The sequence below is a fragment of the Bufo gargarizans genome, chromosome 11 (assembly GCF_014858855.1).
Source record: "Bufo gargarizans isolate SCDJY-AF-19 chromosome 11, ASM1485885v1, whole genome shotgun sequence".
NCBI lineage: Eukaryota > Metazoa > Chordata > Amphibia > Anura > Bufonidae > Bufo > Bufo gargarizans.
In genome coordinates, this window is record NC_058090.1 from 26092652 (window position 1) to 26111870 (window position 19219).

The window sequence follows — 19219 nt, forward strand, 5'->3', positions numbered from 1 at the left end:
TGAACGGATCCGGTTGTATTATGTCTTATATAGCCATGACGGATCCGTCATGAACACCATTAAAAGTCAATGGAGGACAGATCAGTTTTCTATTGTGGCAGAGAAAACGGATCCATCCCCATTGACTTACATTGTGTGTCAGGACGGATCCGTCTTGCTCCGCACCACATCGCGGACAGAAAAACGCTGCTTGCAGCATTATTCTGTCCACGATGGGAGTGCAACCAAACAGAATGCACTTTTGTCCCCATTGACAATGAATGGGGACAAAACGGAAGCATTTTCTTCCGCTATTGAGACCCTATGACGGATCTCAATAGCAGAATTAAAAACGCTAGTGTGAAAGTAGCCTAAGGCTACTTTCACACTTACGGCAGAGTGATCCGGCCAGCAGTTCCATCGCCAGAACTGCCTGCCGGGTCCGGCGATCTGCATGCAAACGGACAGCATTTGTAGACGGATCCAGATGCAGATCCGTCTCACAAATGCATTGCAAGAACAGACCCGTCATACGGACAAACGGATCAGTTTCTCAATTTTTTTTTCACATTTTTACCGGTCTGCGCATGCACAGACGGATCCGGCATTGCAGTATTTTTAATGCTGGAATCTGGCACTAATACATTTCAATGTAAATTAATGCCGGATCCGGCATTCCGGCAAGTGTTCCGGAATTTTGGACCGCATGCTGCGGTATTATCTCCGTCCTGAAAAGTCAAAAAGACTGAACTGAAGACATCCTGATGCATCTTGATCAGATTGCTCTCCATTCAGAATGCATTAGGATAAAACTGATCTGTTATTTTCTGGTATTGAGCCCCTAGGACGGAACTCAATGCCGGAAAAGAATAACGCAAGTGTGAAAGTACCCTAAGAAGCAGCAGCACAAATCATTGCTACAATGTATCAGTGGGACTTTGGCTGAAATTGATACAATTGAAAACAAGAGAAAATAAACAAGAGGGTTCTCATTCCTTTACAGGAAGCAGAGATATTGAAAATGGGGAGGGATTCAAACACAAAGTATATAAGGCTAGTTTCACACTAGCGTTAAAGTTTTCCGGTGTTGAGTTCCGTTATAGGGGCTCAATACCGGGAAAAAAACGCTTCAGTTTTGTCCCCATTCATAGTCAAGGGGGACAAAACTTAAGGCCTAGTTCACATGAACGTATGGCTTTTATAGTTTTGTGCGGTCCATTTTTCACAGATACGTTGTTCCGTTTTTTGTTTCCGTTTCTGTTCCGTTTTTCCGTATGGCATATACAGTATACAGTAATTACATAGAAAAATTTGGGCTGGGCATAACATTTTCAATAGATGGTTCCGCAAAAACGGAACGGATACGGAAGACATACGGATTTGCGAGGAATAATAGGACATGTTCTATCTTTCAACAGAAACGTAAAAACGGAAATACGGAAACGGAATGCTTACGGAACACATTCCGTTTTTAATGCGGAACCATTGAAATGAATGGTTCCGTATACGGACTGTATACGGAACACAAAAAAAAGTTTGGGTGAACTAGGCCTAACTGAAAGGAACGGAATGCTCCAAAATGCATTCCGTTCCCAGACCGGAGAGAAAACCGCAACATGCTGCCGTTTTCTTTCCGTCCTGGGATGCGGAGCAAAACAGATCTGTCATGAGCCCAATGCAAGTCAATGGCACAATCTGCCACAATAGAAAACGTATCCGTCCTCCATTGACTTTCAGTGGAGTTCAAAACGGATCAGTTTTGGCAATGTTAAATAAATGTTAAAGATAGCACAACCGGATCCGTTCAAACAGATGCAGACGGTTGTATTATCTGTAACGGAAGCGTTTTTGCTGAACCTTGCCGGAACCAGCGAAAACACTAGTGTGAAAGTAGCCTAAGAAAGTAGTAGAGCGTTTTATTAAGGGCTCATGCACACGACCGTATGCATTTTGCAGTCCACAAAACACGGATCCGCAAAAATACAGATGACGTCTGTGTGACCTCCGTATTGCATCAGTTTTGTTTTTTTACGGATCCATTGTAACAATGCCTATCCTTGTCCGCAAAACAGACAAGAATAGGACATGTTCTATTTTTTTGTGAAACGGAATGCACACTGAGTCATTTCTGGTTATTTTTTGCGGCCCCATTGAAATAAATTGTTCCGTATACGGGCTGCAAAACAAACGCTGACAAACATAAGTTTGTGTGCATAAGCCCTAATATAAAGGTTAAAGGGGTTTGCCAGGAGTTTGATAATGATTGCCTATCCGCAGGATTAAAGTCATCAGTATCTGATCGGTGGGAATCCAACACCTGGCACGCCCAGCCAATGAGCTGGTGAGCGCTGCAGCCCCTTCCTGGGCCAGTGATGTCACGTTCATTGGCTTATTTGAAGCTCAGAAAGTGCAATACCAAGCACGACCACTATGCAAAGTATGGCGCTGTGCTTGGTATGATGTGAGGAGGCCACCGCAATTCAGCCTTTTCAAACAGCTGATGGCGGGGGGTGCTGGGAGTCAGAACCCAGCCAATCAGATATTGAGGATCCCTGATGAGGATAGGCCGTCGATATCAAACTCCTAGAAAAGACCTCTGACGCTGGGTTCAGACCTGAGCGTTCTGAAACGAGCGCTCTGTATGCGCGATTGTACGGGCGTTTACAATCGCGCATACAGAGACTGGTGTTCACACATTGTCGCGCGTTCCCGAATTTCTATGTGCGGGAACGCGCGACAAACGCCCAAAAAAAAGCTCAAGCACTTGTTTGAGCGTCGGGCGTTTTACAGCGCGATCGTACGTGCTGTAAAACGCCCAGGTGAGAACCATTCCCATAGGGAATCATTGGTTCTTGCCTGTTGTGCGTTTTACAGCGCGTAGGAACGCGCTGTAAAACGCTCAGGTGTGAACCCAGCCTGAGGTTCACTTACATAAAACAAGAAAAACGTTCACCCGGGATTGATACGCTGCGGCTTTGCCTGCATCAAAATTAGCAGTTTTTCTAACGCTGCAGAAAAAAAATCTGCTGCATAAACTGGTGGTGAAGATTTCAAAGCCGCAGCATGTCAATTTAGGCCTCATGCACACGATCTTATCTGTTTTGCGGTCCGCGAATCAGGAATGCACAAAATATGGATACGGTGACTTCAATGGGTCCATGGTCTGCATACTGCCGACATATTCTATCTTTCTGCAGAGTGGGCATACACGACGATGATCTGCGTCCGTATTTCAGTTCCACAAAGAGACAGAACGAGTCCTATACCTGGCCGGAAAATCTGGACCACGGACCCATTGAAGTAAATGGATCTGCATAAAATGCCGACGCAACATCGACCGCAAAATACATACAGTCATGTGCATGAGTCCTTATGGTGGGCATTCCCAACACAGGTTTCACCCTTTGCCAGGGGTGCACCACCAATGAGGCCGCACCAGATAGGGGTAAGAGGGGGGCAGCTGAAGGGCCATGGGCTGAAGGGAAGGGTTAGGTTAAGAAATTAGCATTGGAAAGGGGGGGAGGGGGGTTGTTTCAGTTTTCGCCTCAGGCAGCAGAAAGGCTAGGTGCACCCCTGACCCTTTGCATTTCACAAATCAGAGGCACAAGGGCGCCTTCACATGCGGCAGATTTCGAGAATCAGCTCCATTCCTCTAAAAGGAGCTTGCAGGAATCCGTGCGCTTGTCGCCAAAACAACCCTCTTCAGAGGAATGGAGCCGATTTTCAGTCGCAGAAATTTTCTGCATCAAAACCTGCCACGTGTAAAGTCCCCCTAAGGGCTCCTGCACACAGCCGTAGCTGCTTTTGCAGTCAGCAAAACACGGACACCGGGCATGTGCGTTCCGCATTTTACGTAATGAACGCTCCCGCCCTCTATATAGAACTGTCCTATCCTTGTCCGGACAAGAATAGGACATGTTCTATTTTTTTTTTGGCGGGGCCGCGGAATGTTCATACGGATGCGGACAGCACACTATGTGATATCCGCATCTTTTGCGGCCCCATTGAAGTAAATGGGTCCTCGTCCGGACAAAAAGCATGGTCGTGTGCATGAGCCCTAATCCACAGCAAATCTGGAGGGGAAATCACGGGATAATCCGCATGATCTTGACAGATCAAGGCTCCATCACTGATTTACCTTTCAGGAGTGCCGGAGAGCTGGGTGAGTCTGTCTACAGTCTGCATAGGGGCTCATTCACACAACCGTATGAATGAGTCTGCATCTGTGCTGCAATTTTGCGGAAGGGGTGCAGACCTATTCATTTCAATGGGGCGGCAGAAGATGCGGACAGCTCAACCGTGGGCTGTCCGCATACGTAGTTCCGTTCTGCGGCCCTGCAAAAAAGATAGAGCATGTCCTAATCTTGTCTGCAAGAATAGACAATTTTTTTTATCATAGTGCGGTCTGCAAATTACGGAACGCACACGGGCCAGTATCCGTGTTTTGCGGATCTGCAATTCGCGGACCGCAAAACACTACGGTCATGTGAGTGTAGCCTTAGTTTGCCAGATTTTTTACATGTGCAGACAACCCCCCCAGCAGCACCCCCAATAATGCGTAGATTGTCTGGGTTCAGCTGCGGTTGTATCCACATTTAATCTAGTTCTTCAAGATGGTAGCCATACTTTACAGAGGTCCTCCACTCCGGCGGTCTCAAGTGTCCTCCTAGACAGGGGTGCACCTAGCCTTTATGCTGCCTGAGGCGATTTCTTAACCTAACCCCTTTCCCACAATGAAAACGCTCGTTGCCCATGGCCCTCCCGCTGCCCCCTCTCTTGCCCCTACCTGGTGCTGCCCGAGGCGGTCGCCTCACCTGGCCTCATTGGTGGTGCAGCCCTGCTCCGAGAAGGGCATATAAATAGGGGATGCCCCCTTTAAAGTACACATTGTAAATATCATATAATTACTATGCATGTTAGAGATAAGTGGCTGCCTCATAAACGTGGCGCCGCTTCTCTCCCAGGAGATGATTGGTTCTCCCCACAATACACTAGGGCACCATCTGCATTCGATCAGCGGCCGTCTGCCACCTGTATGTGCTCCCTGCTCCGCTGATCATTCACTGTAGATGACAATGGATCCTGTGTATGAATAGAGCTTTCCTGTACCGGTATTGATTTCCAATCCGTCTCCTTCCCATTTACTTATCTGTATTCTCAGGAGCAGCCAAGCATTGGGGTAAGTGAATTAAGGGGGTGGGAGGTGAGCTCTTTACATGACCTCTGAGTCTGCATGGAGTTACCATACGGGCAAACTAGGCAGCTACACCGGGCAGTTCACAGAGTATAATTCATAATCAAATGTAATTTCCCACTAAAATCCAAAAATCTAATTAAAGAAATTGTCCAGTCTTATGGAAAAAAAGCTTAAAGGGTATGTACACCTTCAGGGCAATTTATTTAGGGATGTTGCATTTTTCAATTGGTTTTTATAAAAAAAAAAATCAGCAGTTTTTGAGATACAGGGGTTACAAAATCAGTCTGTTTGCAGAGTATCACTTCTCAGTCCCATCATCTGACAGCTCATGTGAAACCTTATCTCTGATCTCCTGACCTCATAAACTCTCATTTGAGCCATATTATCAGTTTTATAAGAGTTTAGCTATAATCAGGGGCGCAGCTATAGGGGAAGCGGCTGCTTTGGGGCCCTGACCCAAAAGGGGCTCAAAGATTTTGTCAGGGCCCCCTCAACAGTATTACACAATGAAATTATATACAGTGACAGTGTATAAAACGGATGGAACAGCTGCCGGGCCTGGTCTGAGAGAGCGATCTTTACTAGCCACAGAAATGGGGGCGGCATGAAAGGAAGGGGTTGCGAAAACATTACTGGGGGAGGGGGGCCCCATTCAAAAATTTGCTGTGGGGCCCAGTCATTTCTAGCTACGCCACTGGCTATAATGAGTGTTTATGAGGTCAGGAGATCAGAGAGGAGGTTTCACATGAGCTGTCAGCTGACGGAACTTAAAGTGATTGTCTACAAAGTGTTTTTTTTTTAACCCCGGCATCTCAAAAACCGCTGAACATTTTTTAATAAAGAAAAATTTTAAAACATCCCCATGCTGAGTGGTGCAGAGTAGATCTGCTCTGGACTCCAGTCTTTACTCCCTTAGTGCCACAGGCTTGATGATGTCACTGTGACATCATCGCGCCTGCCAGTAATAAACCAATAAATGGTAGAGCAGGAAGCTGATGTGCTTTACCGTTGTGATCCACTGTATCCCCGTCTTAAGGACACACATACAGTCGAAGTCTGGACTTGCGGCAGCCGTGCTGGGACCGTGGGGCACAAGCTGAAAATCGGGACTGTCCCACTGGATCCGGGAGGGTTGGGAGGCATGCGTTGGGTGCCCTCAGGAGCTAGGGCCTGGGTGCCGTCACAAGAGAAAAAATTCATCTCCAGCCGTAAGGAATCTGGGGCAGCTGCATGTTCGGCTCCAGCGCCTCTTATTCTGAGCTGCTCATAGATTATACAAAGCTGGAGCCGCCTCCTGTCACCCAATCCCTTCCCCGGCGTTGGGATGCAGGGAACACACAGCCATGTTCTGTGCCACCACCTCAGTCTCTGGGTGTAAGCAAGAATGTTTCCATTCAGTGACAGAAAGCAGAGTGAATGAATGAATGGAGGTTTATTTCCAGGAGACTGAATAAGCCCTTTAGAAAAGGAGTCCCTGTTCAGGTTGGGGGCACCTGGGGTACAACTGATCTTCTGGTGGGTCAGTCCACACTTGACCCCTGCAGGTCAGTGGTCAATCATACATGAGGGGGCCCCTCGGTCAGTCCAGCATGCTCTAATAATAGGGCCCCTAGAAAGATTTGCAAGACCCAAACAGGGCTTAATAAAGGGGTTGTTTGGTATTGGCAAAATATAGCTGCTTTCTTCCAAAAACAGCGCCACACCTGTCCTCAGGATGTAAGCGGTATTGCGGCTCAGCACCTGGGTTACGTTTGCTATTGCAGCCCCATTGGCTTCCGTGTAGCTGAGCTGCCATAGCAGACAAAAGCCATGTTTTTTTTCTTCCAAGACGGCAGCCATGTTTCTCTAATCCTGGAAAAAACCCTTTAAGGGGAGTCACCTCCAAAAGCGGTTTCAAAGTAAGCATACCGCCATATAGCATAGGCACCCTTAAACATAAGCATCCGCAAATTGTGGATCCGCAAAACACGGATACCAGCCGCGTTCATTCTGCGGAACGGAACGGCCGACCCCTAATAGAACAGTCCTATCCTTGTCCGTGATGAGGACAATAACAAGACATGTTGGACATATGGACACGGAATGCACGCTGAGTCATTTTAGTTTTTTTTACGGCCCCGTTGAAGTGAATGGTTCCGCATACGGGTCGCAAAAAAAAACACGGAAATAAAATACGTTCATGTGCATGAGCCCTTTTTTTATGCAAATAAGTAAATCGGTGCACTGTGGGCGGGGCTGCTCCTTTTGGTGCACCATCGCTCCGCCAGTAACATTGCACAGACCTCCTCCACGTGCCGCGTTGACCGTCCTTGAGATTTCAGATGGTAGAGATGACACAGGGGCGGCTGGGTGCACAGAGCGGAGCGGCCCTGTCCACGGTGCACTAAAAACTTTATTTGCATAAAAATAAAAAGATGCATTTCTCAGGATTAAAAGACCGGATTTTGACAAAAAAAGGTGTAGTTGTCTGTCAGTGCACTTACCTTACATGGTGGTATGGCTACCATTTGCAGGATGTCGTTCAGCTTCTGCTGTATGTTCTGGGATTCTTTTTACTAATTACCGTATTTTTCGCTTATAAGACGCACTTTTCCTCCCAAAGAAGGACAGAAATGGCAGTGAGTCTTATACAGTGAATACTAATGAGCGCTCCCATTATGTAAGCGCTCATTAGAGTGCAGGAGGTGCAGGGAGCATTGACTGTAGCGCTGCTTGCGCTGGCTGTACTCGCCGCACCTTGGTCTTCTTCTGGACGCCTGCTGTGCTGTGTCCTGATTGCTTATAGTGTCAGGACCAAATGCACGTAGGTGCACAGTATGACCTGTCGCTGCGCAATGTCTGATCTCAGTGCGGCGCCGGCAGAAGACCAGAGATTGGTGAGAGCAGGAAGTGTGCGCCGCCTGGAGGTAAGAGAGGTAAGTAGTTTTATTTAATTTACTGTCTGATCTGAGGTCCGATAAAGATTGGGGGGTCTGAACTGATGAAGACTGGTGGTCTGATTTGGAGGTCTGATGAAGATTGGGGGTCTAATCTGAGTACTGATAAATATTGGGGGGCTGATCTGAGGTCTGAAAAAGATTGGGGGTCTGATCTAAGGTGTGATGAAGATTGAGGATCTGATCTGAGGTCTAATGAAGATTGGGGGTTTGATTTGAGGTCTAATGAAGATTGGGGGTCTGACAAAGATTGGGGGTCTAATCTGAGTACTGATAAATATTGGGGGGCTGATCTGAGGTCTAATGAAGATTTCGGCCTGATCTGAGGTCTGACAAAGATTGGGGGTTTGATTTGAGGTCTGATGAAGATCGGGGGTCTGACTTGGGTGTCTAATCTGAGGTCTAATGAAGATTGGGGGGTCTAATCTGAAGTCTGATAAAGATCGGGGGTCTGATCTGGGGTCTGATGAGGATTGGGGGGGTCTAATCTGAAGCGTGATAAGGATTGGGGGTCTGATCTAAGGTGTGATGAAGATTAAGGGTCCAATATGAGGTCTGATGAAGCTTGGGGGTTTGATTTGAGGTCTAATAAAGATCGGGGGTCTGATCTGGGGTCTGATGAGGATTAGGGGTCTGCGCTGAGGTCTGATGAAAAATATTTTTTTCTTATTGTCCTCCTCTAAAACCTAAGCGTCTTATAAATAATACGGTATTATATACAGTATATATAAATGATTTTTTTGCAGTAGCAGGAGCGTCACATGACTTGTCACATGACCTGGCAGATCCGTCATATTGAAGGCCTGGAGAAGAGAGAAACTGAAAGAATGCAATCACATCTAATCCTCTAATGAAAAGCAATACATTATTAAGGTCATCCCGTACCCGGGGGCTGGAGCTGGGTCTTACAGCGCTGCCTGCCTCCTGCCTCTGCAGTAGCGGTGAGGACGGGCAGAATGGCGGAGTCTCTTCTCTCTGCACAATCTGCTGTTCATTCTGTCCTTCTCCATCTCAGAGGATGCATGTCCCATGAATGTACCTGCAGCCCTTGGAGGCCGCGCTGCGGGGCCGGTGACTGAGGCGCCACATGACGCCATTCATCGACTTATGTCTCAGGATCAGCGGGTGCATATGGGCCCTGGCATCTAAGGGGTCCGAAGGTCCCTCATGTGAAGACCCTAGTATTGAAAAAGGTGGGGCCCTGTATAGATTTTGCCTAAGGGCTCATGCACACGACCGTGTCCAGGAGGCGGAGCTGCACTGTGAAGTGCCCTCTGCATTGAGCTAAGTGTCCGGGAGGCGGAGCTTCATTGTGAAGTGCCCTCTGCATTGAGCTAAGTGTACAGGAGGCGGAGCTGCACTGTGAAGTGCACTCTGCATTGAGCTCCTTCTAGCCCCTCCCCCTGGCTCTGAATGACAGCTACAGTGCTCTTCTGGTTGGATGCTACAGCTGTCACTCAAAGCAGAGGGGAGGGGCTAGAAGGAGCTCAATGCAGAGTGCACTTCACAGTGAATCTCCGCCTACTGGACACTTGCAGGAGCAGATTCTGGCAGAATAGACGTTTATATTCACACTACTCCTGAAGAGGAAAGCTCCAGTAAAGACAGGTTTGTAACGCTCTACCCAGGACCTACGTAGCGCTGTCAGCAGTTTAGCATGGTCAAAACTGCTTTCAGATTCCCTGTAAGTGATCTGTATTTAGGAAAGCTGGGTGGCAACTAATATGGCTGCCGTTACAGCTCTTGTAGGGGTTGTCATCCGGACTATAATCTGTCTGTGACATTCAAGCACCTTTGTGAGCAGCTTTCTTGGGGCTTGTTCAGACAGCAGATTTGAGAGAATATCTGCGTCATTAATCCAAATCTGAACCGAAGATTTGCACTTTGCACTGACACAGATCCACACAGTGATGAGCCCCCATTCAGTGGTGCCCCCCAGATTGCACCTCAAGAATTGACATGCCAATTGTATTTTTTGGATTATGGCACAGGTTCACATTGAAAACAATGGGAGGTGGAATATGTGACCTAAAAACACATTTTGGCATAAGCATGTTTCCTATTTAAAACTTCGGCAGTTTTTTAACAGAAATGTTTTAATTTCTAATCATTTTCAACAGCTCTGCATGCTGTCAGTGAATGATAGCATTCATGTTGTACTCCAGAGGCTGAAAAAAAAACTATATTGACCTGTTATTTCTAAAAGCTGAGGTTTTGTTACAGTGGTATCAGGTCTAGATAACTCTCTCTCTCTCTCTCTCTGAGTTAAGTGCATCAGTATCACAAATCTCTTCTCTCCTGACCTGATTATTTGCTACAGTGTGTCGGTGCAGTTAGAAGGAGTTAAGCCTATTTAGCTGGCAGAGGATTGTCTAGGCTGGCTATGCTTGTAACAAACCCTCAGCTGTGAGAAGTGCTTGGTCAATACTGTTCTGGTTTTCAGCCTTTGGAGGCATAGGTGAAAGTTTCCATTCACTAAAAGCAAGCAGAGTGGTGAAAAAATTAGAACACATAGGAGATTGCAAAACATTGGTGGATGGATGGATGGAGAGATGAAAGGATGTCTGGAAGGATGGATGAATGAATGAATACATTAATAGATGGAAGGATGAATGAATGGATGGATAAATTGATGGATGGATGGATGGATGGAAGAAGGGAGGAATAAATGGATGGATGGATAAATAGATAAATCGATGGATGAAGAGATGGAAGGATGGATGAATGAATAAATTAATAGATGGATGGATAAATGGATGGATAAATTAATGAAAATATGGATGAATATAAGAAAGGATAGATAGATATGAGATAGATAGATAGATAGATATGGGATAGATATATAGATAAATATGGGATGGATAGATAGATAGACAGATATGAGATAGATAGATAGATAGATAGATAGATAGGAGACTACTACTTTAAGTTATGTGTTTAGTATAGAAATCTGGTAAATAATGACAACATCCCCGCTCACACAACCAATGCGCCTGCCCGGGATGGTTTGGCTGGCTGGGACTTTTGGTTCCACACCAAGTGGAGATCCGCAGGTGGCAGACGCTGGCACAGGTAGACATGACACCTCACTCCTGCGCCCCCCAGACCCCGCAGTAATTTCGATCCCGGACTGTGATTGGACTGTACACACGTCAATCCTATCAAACATCCAATCAGCGTTGAGCAGGGGGCGTTCCCGTGCCAGCAGCCAAGTCCTGGGCTCCGGAGCTCAGTGCCCACTGCGGGAGGACGCGGAGGAGGCTGGGACAGAGGGAGGCCCCAGGAGGTTCAGCACCACGGACAGCGGCGGCATCATGCCCGGTGCCCGCGGCACCTTCTCCCCCAAGAAGCGGCGCTGAGCAGCGGACCCGTCCCCTCCTTCACTCCTCCATTGATGCGGCCGCATCCCCGCACATCTGCCCGTCTTGTATGAAGAGCTCAACCCGGAGGACATGGCTGACAGGACGGCGCCCAACTGCCACCTCCGGCTGGAATGGGTGTACGGCTACCGGGGCCACCAGTGCCGGAACAACCTGTACTACACGGCGGCCAAGGAGATCGTGTACTTCGTGGCGGGGGTCGGGGTGGTCTACAACACCCGGGAGCACAAGCAGAAATTCTACGTGGGCCACAACGACGACATCATCAGGTAGTGTGAGGGTAATGGTGGAATGCCACCCTCAGAGGTCCCCCTTATAGTGGTGTCCCACTCCCACCCTCAGAGGGTCCTCAGTGGTGTCAGAGGTCCCCCTTATAGTGGTGTCAGAGGTCCCCTTGTAGTGGTGTCAGAGACCCCCTTATAGTGGTGTCCTACCCTCAGAGGGTCCTCAGTGGTGTCAGAGGTCCCCCTTATAGTGGTGTCCTACCCTCAGAGGGTCCTCAGTGGTGTCAGAGGTCCCCCTTATAGTGGTGTCCTACCCTCAGAGGGTCCTCAGTGGTGTCAGAGAGCCCCCTTATAGTGGTGTCCTATCCTCAGAGGGTTCTCAGTGGTGTCAGAGGTCCCCCTTATAGTGGTGTCCTACCCTCAGAGGGTCCTCAGTGGTGTCAGAGACCCCCTTATAGTGGTGTCCTACCCTCAGAGGGTCCTCAGTGGTGTCAGAGGTCCCCCTTATAGTGGTGTCCTACCCTCAGAGGGTCCTCAGTGGTGTCAGAGGCCCCCCTTATAGTGGTGTCGTACCCTCAGAGGGTCCTCAGTGGTGTCAGAGGTCCCCCTTATAGTGGTGTCGTACCCTCAGAGGGTCCACAGTGGTGTCAGAGCTCCCCCGTATAGAGGTGTCCTACCCTCAGAGGGTCCTCAGTGGTGTCAGAGGTCCCCCTTATAGTGGTGTCGTACCCTCAGAGGGTCCTCAGTGGTGTCAGAGGTCCCCCGTATAGTTGTGTCCTACCCTCAGAGGGTCCTCAGTGGTGTCAGAGGTCCCCCTTATAGTGGTGTCAGAGGTCCCCCTTATAGTGGTGTCCTACCTTCAGAGGGTCCTCAGTGGTGTCAGAGGTCCCCCTTATAGTGGTGTCAGAGGTCCCCCTTATAGTGGTGTCGTACCCTCAGAGGGTCCTCAGTGGTGTCAGAGGTCCCCCTTATAGTGGTGTCAGAGGTCCCCCTTATAGTGGTGTCGTACCCTCAGAGGGTCCTCAGTGGTGTCAGAGGTCCCCCTTATAGTGGTGTCAGAGCTCCCCGTATAGTGGTGTCCTACCCTCAGAGGGTCCTCAGTGGTGTCAGAGCTCCCCCGTATAGTGGTGTCCTACCCTCAGAGGGTCCTCAGTGGTGTCAGAGGTCCCCCTTATAGTGGTGTCCTACCCTCAGAGGGTCCTCAGTGGTGTCAGCAGTGGTGACTCTAGGAACAATATATAGAGGGGGGGGGGGGCACTAATATTTTTCACCACTTAATCATACTACTGGGAAAAAAAACCCGAAATAAGTATATATAAATAGGATTACAAAATAGGAGAGTACTGCGGTCTGCAGGGCTGTGAAGGGAAAAGTTCCAGAGCACAATGACAGCCCCAGAGCCGTTCTGCTGCCTGCCCAACCGTACGCTGCCACAGCGCCAGCCTGCAGGACATAGAGAGGCCCGGGGTCCACATTATAGCACCACTACATTTACATTTATTTAGCAAAAAGCATCATACATAACTAAAAAACAAAAAAAAATTACTGTCCCTTTAAGCAAAAACAGACATTAAACTACATTTATAACAAAACAATTTACTTACAAAAGAAGCTATTCAGTCGTCTGCTGTGCCGTCCTCTGCTTGCTTCCGCAGATTCTTTCCCCTCCTTTCTGTCTCTCCTCAGTGCATAGGCGCACTGTTATGGGGGATCTGTGAAGGACACACTGTTATGGGGGATCTGTGGATGACACTGTTATGGGGGATCTGTGGATGACACACTGTTATGGGGGATCTGTGGAGGACACACTGTTATGGGGGATCTGTGGAGGACACACTGTTATGGGGGATCTGTGGAGGACACACTGTTATGGGGGATCTGTGGATGAAACTGTTATGGGGATCTGTGGAGGACACACTGTTATGGGGGATCTGTGGAGGACACACTGTTATGGGGGATCTGTGGAGGACACACTGTTATGGGGGATCTGTGGAGGACACACTGTTATGGGGGATCTGTGGATGACACTGTTATGGGGGATCTGTGGAGGACACACTGTTATGGGGGATCTGTGGATGAAACACTGTTATAGGGGATCTGTGGAGGACACACTGTTATGGGGGATCTGTGGATGACACACTGTTATGGGGGATCTGTGGAGGACACACTGTTATGGGGGATCTGTGGATGACACTGTTATGGAGGGGATCTGTGGATGACACACTGTTATGGGGGATCTGTGGATGACACTGTTATGGGGGATCTGTGAATGACACTGTTATGGGGATCTGTGGATGACACACTGTTATGGGGGATCTGTGGATGACACTGTTATGGGGGATCTGTGGATGACACTATTATGGGGTATCTGTGGATGACACTGTTATGGAGGATCTGTGGATGGCACTGTTATGGGGGATCTGTGGATGACACTGTTATGGAGGATCTGTGGATGGCACTGTTATTGGGGATCTGTGGATGACACACTGTTATGGGGTATCTGTGGATGACACTGTTATGGGGGGGATCTGTGGATGACACTGTTATGGAGGATCTGTGGATGACACTTATGGAGGATCAGTAAATGACACTGTTATGGGGGATCTGTGGATGACACTGTTATGGAGGATCTGTGGATGACACTGTTATGGGCATCTGTGGATGACACTGTTATGAGGGATCTGTGGATGACACTGTAGCAATTGTCCCCCACACTGCCCCCACAGTAGTAATTGTCCCCCACACTGCCCCCACAGTAGTAATTGTCCCCCACACTGCCCCCACAGTAGTAATTTCCCCCCACACTGCCCCCTCAGCAGTAAATGTTCCCCACACTGCCCCCACAGTAGTAATTGTCCCCCACAGAAGCAATTGTCCCCCACACTGTCCCACAGTAGTAAGTTTCTCCCACACTGCCCCCACAGTAGCAATTGTCCCCCAACACGTGGTTTTATCTGACAGGTTTTCCTTGTGGATCAATAGGTTTCTGTGTTGTTTATGCTGGTAATGGCCACACCCCTTGCCTCCAGGTGTTGCTTATGTGGTCATTTAACTTTCCTTATTTATAGTTGCTTCTCCCACAATGCTGTGCAGTTTATAGCTTCTGTGCCTGTGGATTGTTTGTGGTTGGATCTTGGCTGGTGCTTCCATAGCCTCTTAGAAGTTAAGTTTTTCCTTTCCCTTTTGTATTTTGTTTGGGTTCTGTGTGTTGCATTTCACTATTGTTTGTATTAGGCCTGAAGGAGACTCCTGTTCTCCCTTCCTTCTGGAGGAGCAGGTAGTCTCGTCCCTGCCATTAGTAACAGGGTCCTTTAGGGCTAGATAGGACTCTAGGTATTCCTGCGTATGAACTCACCTACCTCTGGGGTCTGTTCATACTGGTAGTCAGTCAGGATTTTGGTTAGGGTTTTCACTAGGAGGTGTCCATCTTCCTTCCCTAGTTCTCTGGTCTGATTCCCTGTTCCCCCCTTCCCTTGTATGCTCGGTGTGGTGTTTCCCTAACACACCGAAGCGTGACACCCCCTTATAGTGGTGTCCTACCCTCAGGAGTGTTCTCACTGGGGGAAGAGACCCCCTTATCGTGGTGTCCTACCCTCAAAAGGTTCTCATTGGGGGAGAGACCCCATTATAGTGGTATCCTAGCCTCAAAGGGTCCTCATTGGAGGAATAGGACCCCTTATAATGATACCCTACCCTGAAAGGGTCCTTAGTGGGGGAAGAGACCCCCTTATAGTGGTGTCCTACCCTCAAAGCAACCTCAGTGGTGGAAAAGACCCCCTTATAGTGATATCCTACCCTCAGGAGTGTCCTCAGTGGGGGAAGAGACCCCCTTATAGTGGTATCCTACCCTCAAAGTGTCCTATATGGGGGAAAGAGACCCCCTTATAGTGGTGTCCTACCCTCAGAGGGTCCTCAGTGATGTCAGAGACCCCCCTTATAGTGGAGTCCTACCTTTAGAGGGTCCTCTGTGGTGTCAGAGGCCCCCCTTATAGTGGTGCCCTACCCCCAGAGGGTCCTCAGTGGTGTCAGAGACCCCCTTTATTGTGGTGTCCTACCCTCAGAGGGTCCTCAGTGGTGTCAGAGACCCTCTTTATAGTGGTGTCCTACCCTCAGAGGGTCCTCAGTGGTGTCAGGCACCACCCTTTATAGTGGTGTCCTTTCCTCATAGGGTCCTCTGTGATGGAAGAGACCCCCTTATAGTGGTGTCTTACGCTCAAAAGTTCCTCAGTGGGGGAAGAGATCCCATTATAGTGGTGTCCTACCCTCAGAGGGTCCTTAGTGGGGGAAGAGACCTTGTTATAATGGTGTCCTACCCTCAGAGGGCCCTTAGTGGGGGAAGAGACCTTCTAATAGTGGTGTGCTACCCTCCATGGGTCCTCCGTGGGGCAAGAGACCCCCTTGTGGTATCCTACCCTTAAAGGGTCCTCAGTAGTGTCAGGGATCATCCTTATAGTAGGATCCTACCCTAAAAGGGTCCTCAGTGGGGGAAGCGACCCCCTTATACTGCTGTCCTACCCTCAAAAAGTCCCCACTGGAGGAAGAGACCCCCTCTATACTGGTATCCTAACCTAAAGAATGCCCTCAGTGGTGTTAGAGGCCCCCAACATGGTATCCAACTAAGTTGGCTGCTGTATATTATAGGGTGTTATATGCAGTACTGTGGGCTGTATTATAAGCTGTGTATTATAGGGTGTTATATGCAGTACTCTGGGGTATATATATACCATAAAGCTGTGTATTATAGGGTGTTATATTCAGTACTCTGGGCTGTATTATAAGCTGCGTATTATAGGGTGTTATATGCGGTACTCTGGGCCTTATTATAAGCTGTGTATTATAGGGTGTTTTATGGTACTCTGGGCTGTATTATAAGCTGTGTATTATAGGGTGTTATATGCGGTACTCTGGGCTGTATTCTAAGCTGTGTATTATAGGGTGTTATATGCAGTACTCTGGGGTATTTACCGTAATAAGCTGTGTATTATAGGGTGTTATATGGTACTCTGGGCTGTATTATAAGCTGTGTATTATAGGGTGTTATATGCGGTACTCTGGGCTGTATTATAAGCTGTGTATTATAGGGTGTTATATGCAGTACTCTGGGCTGTATTATAAGCTGTGTATTATAGGGTGTTATATGCAGTACTCTGGGGTATATACCGTAATAAGCTGTGTATTATAGGGTGTTATATGCGGTACTCTGGGCTGTATTATAAGCTGCGTATTATAGGGTGTTATATGCGGTACTCTGGGCCTTATTATAAGCTGTGTATTATAGGGTGTTATATGCAGTACTCTGGGGTATATACCGTAATAAGCTGTGTATTATAGGGTGTTATATGCGGTACTCTGGGCCTTATTATAAGCTGTGTATTATAGGGTGTTATATGTGGTACTCTGGGCTGTATTATAAGCTGTGTATTGTAGGGTGTTATATGCGGTACTCTGGGCCTTATTATAAGCTGTGTATTATAGGGTGTTATATGCAGTACTCTGGGGTATATACCGTAATAATCTGTGTATTATAGGGTGTTATATGTGGTACTCTGGGCTGTATTATAAGCTGTGTATTGTAGGGTGTTATATGCGGTACTCTGGGCTGTATTATAAGCTGTGTATTATAGGGTGTTATATTCGGTACTCTGGGCTGTATTATAAGCTGTGTATTATAGGGTGTTATATGTGGTACTCTGGGCTGTATTATAAGCTGTGTATTATAGGGTGTTATATTCGGTACTCTGGGCTGTATTATAAGCTGTGTATTATAGGGTGTTATATTCGGTACTCTGGGCTGTATTATAAGCTGTGTATTATAGGGTGTTATATGTGGTACTCTGGGCCGTATTATAAGCTGTGTATTATAGGGTGTTATATGTGGTACTCTGGGCTGTATTATAAGCTGTGTATTATAGGGTGTTATATGTGGTACTCTGGGCTGTATTATAAGCTGTGTATTATAGGGTGTTATATGCGGTACTCTGGGCTGTATTATAAGCTGTGTATTATAGGGTGTTATATGTGGTACTCTGGGCCGTATTATAAGCTGCGTATTATAGGGTGTTACATGCGGTACTCTGGGCCTTATTATAAGCTGTGTATTATAGGGTGTTATATGCGGTACTCTGGGCTGTATTATAAGCTGTGTATTATAGGGTGTTATATGTGGTACTCTGGGCCGTATTATAAGCTGTGTATTATAGGGTGTTATATGCGGTACTCTGGGCTGTATTATAAGCTGTGTATTATAGGGTGTTATATGTGGTACTCTGGGCTGTATTATAAGCTGTGTATTATAGGGTGTTATATGTGGTACTCTGGGCTGTATTATAAGCTGTGTATTATAGGGTGTTATATGCGGTACTCTGGGCTGTATTATAAGCTGTGTATTATAGGGTGTTATATGTGGTACTCTGGGCTATATTATAAGCTGTGTATTATAGGGTGTTATATGTGGTACTCTGGGCTGTATTATAAGCTGTGTATTATAGGGTGTTATATGTGGTACTCTGGGCTGTATTATAAGCTGTGTATTATAGGGTGTTATATGCGGTACTCTGGGCTGTATTATAAGCTGTGTATTATAGGGTGTTATATGTGGTACTCTGGGCTGTATTATAAGCTGTGTTAAGTATATTATATGTGCTATATGGGCAGTCTGGGGTATATTACAAGTTGTGGGCTGTGTCTCAGGGGATGTATATCGGTGCATGTGTTTCAGCAGTCCTGACCCTGCTGGGGGTTGTAGTATCACAGATATGAGGCCTGTGTGTGTACAATACATGTATGTAGGGTCTGACTCGCAGAGGGTCATGTCGGGCTGCAGTCCGTGTGCTGTGGATCAGTTACCCCTGCACGCTGTCACACATACATGTCCTCGCTCTGCCGACTGTTACTTCATAAATCTTCTGAAACTACAAGTCCCATCATGCCTAGAAAACTGCAGCCTGTCAGGGCAATAGGTGAGGGGCCGCAGGTTGCAGCGCATGCCATGTATAACCCACCCCGGGTGTACGTGCAGGTATGTCACGTGAAGGCTACGTATGGCAGCACGCTCCTCTCTGCAGGGCCCTGACGGAATATTCAGCCACTGGTGTACATGCTCCATGTTATATGATGTGCGCTAGGTATATATGTCTGATTACCTCTGTCCCTGTTATACATATTACATGTGGGGGCAGCAGACAGGAGGATAGTGTGGCCTCCTACAGCTGGTGTGCGGGGAGATCAGCAGCCGGGCCAGCCCCACCGTATACAGTTACCTCCGATACAGATCACCTCGCTGCACACAGGGGCCACACCGTTATCTATCTATCTATCTATCTATCTATCTATCTATTATCTATCTATCTATCTATCTATCTATTATCTATCTATCTATTATCTATCTATCTATCTATCTATCTATCTATCTATTATCTATCTATCATCTATCTATCATCTATCTATCTATCTATCTATCTATCTATCTCATATCTATCTATCATCTATCTATCTATCTATCTA

At 47.4% G+C, this 19219-nt stretch overlaps 1 protein-coding gene across 6 annotated transcripts in view; it reads left to right on the forward strand.

The window, feature by feature from the left end:
- Nucleotides 1-11393: 11393 nt before the first annotated feature.
- Nucleotides 11394-19219, forward strand: part of EML5 (EMAP like 5) — a 114467-nt gene continuing 106641 nt past the window's right edge. For all 6 annotated transcript variants that reach the window (XM_044271778.1, XM_044271779.1, XM_044271780.1 and 3 more), the window contains exon 1: nt 11394-11761. In XM_044271778.1, coding sequence (XP_044127713.1) covers nt 11565-11761 — 197 coding nt within the window. In that variant the 5' untranslated portion in view covers nt 11394-11564. The remainder of the gene's footprint in view (nt 11762-19219) is intronic.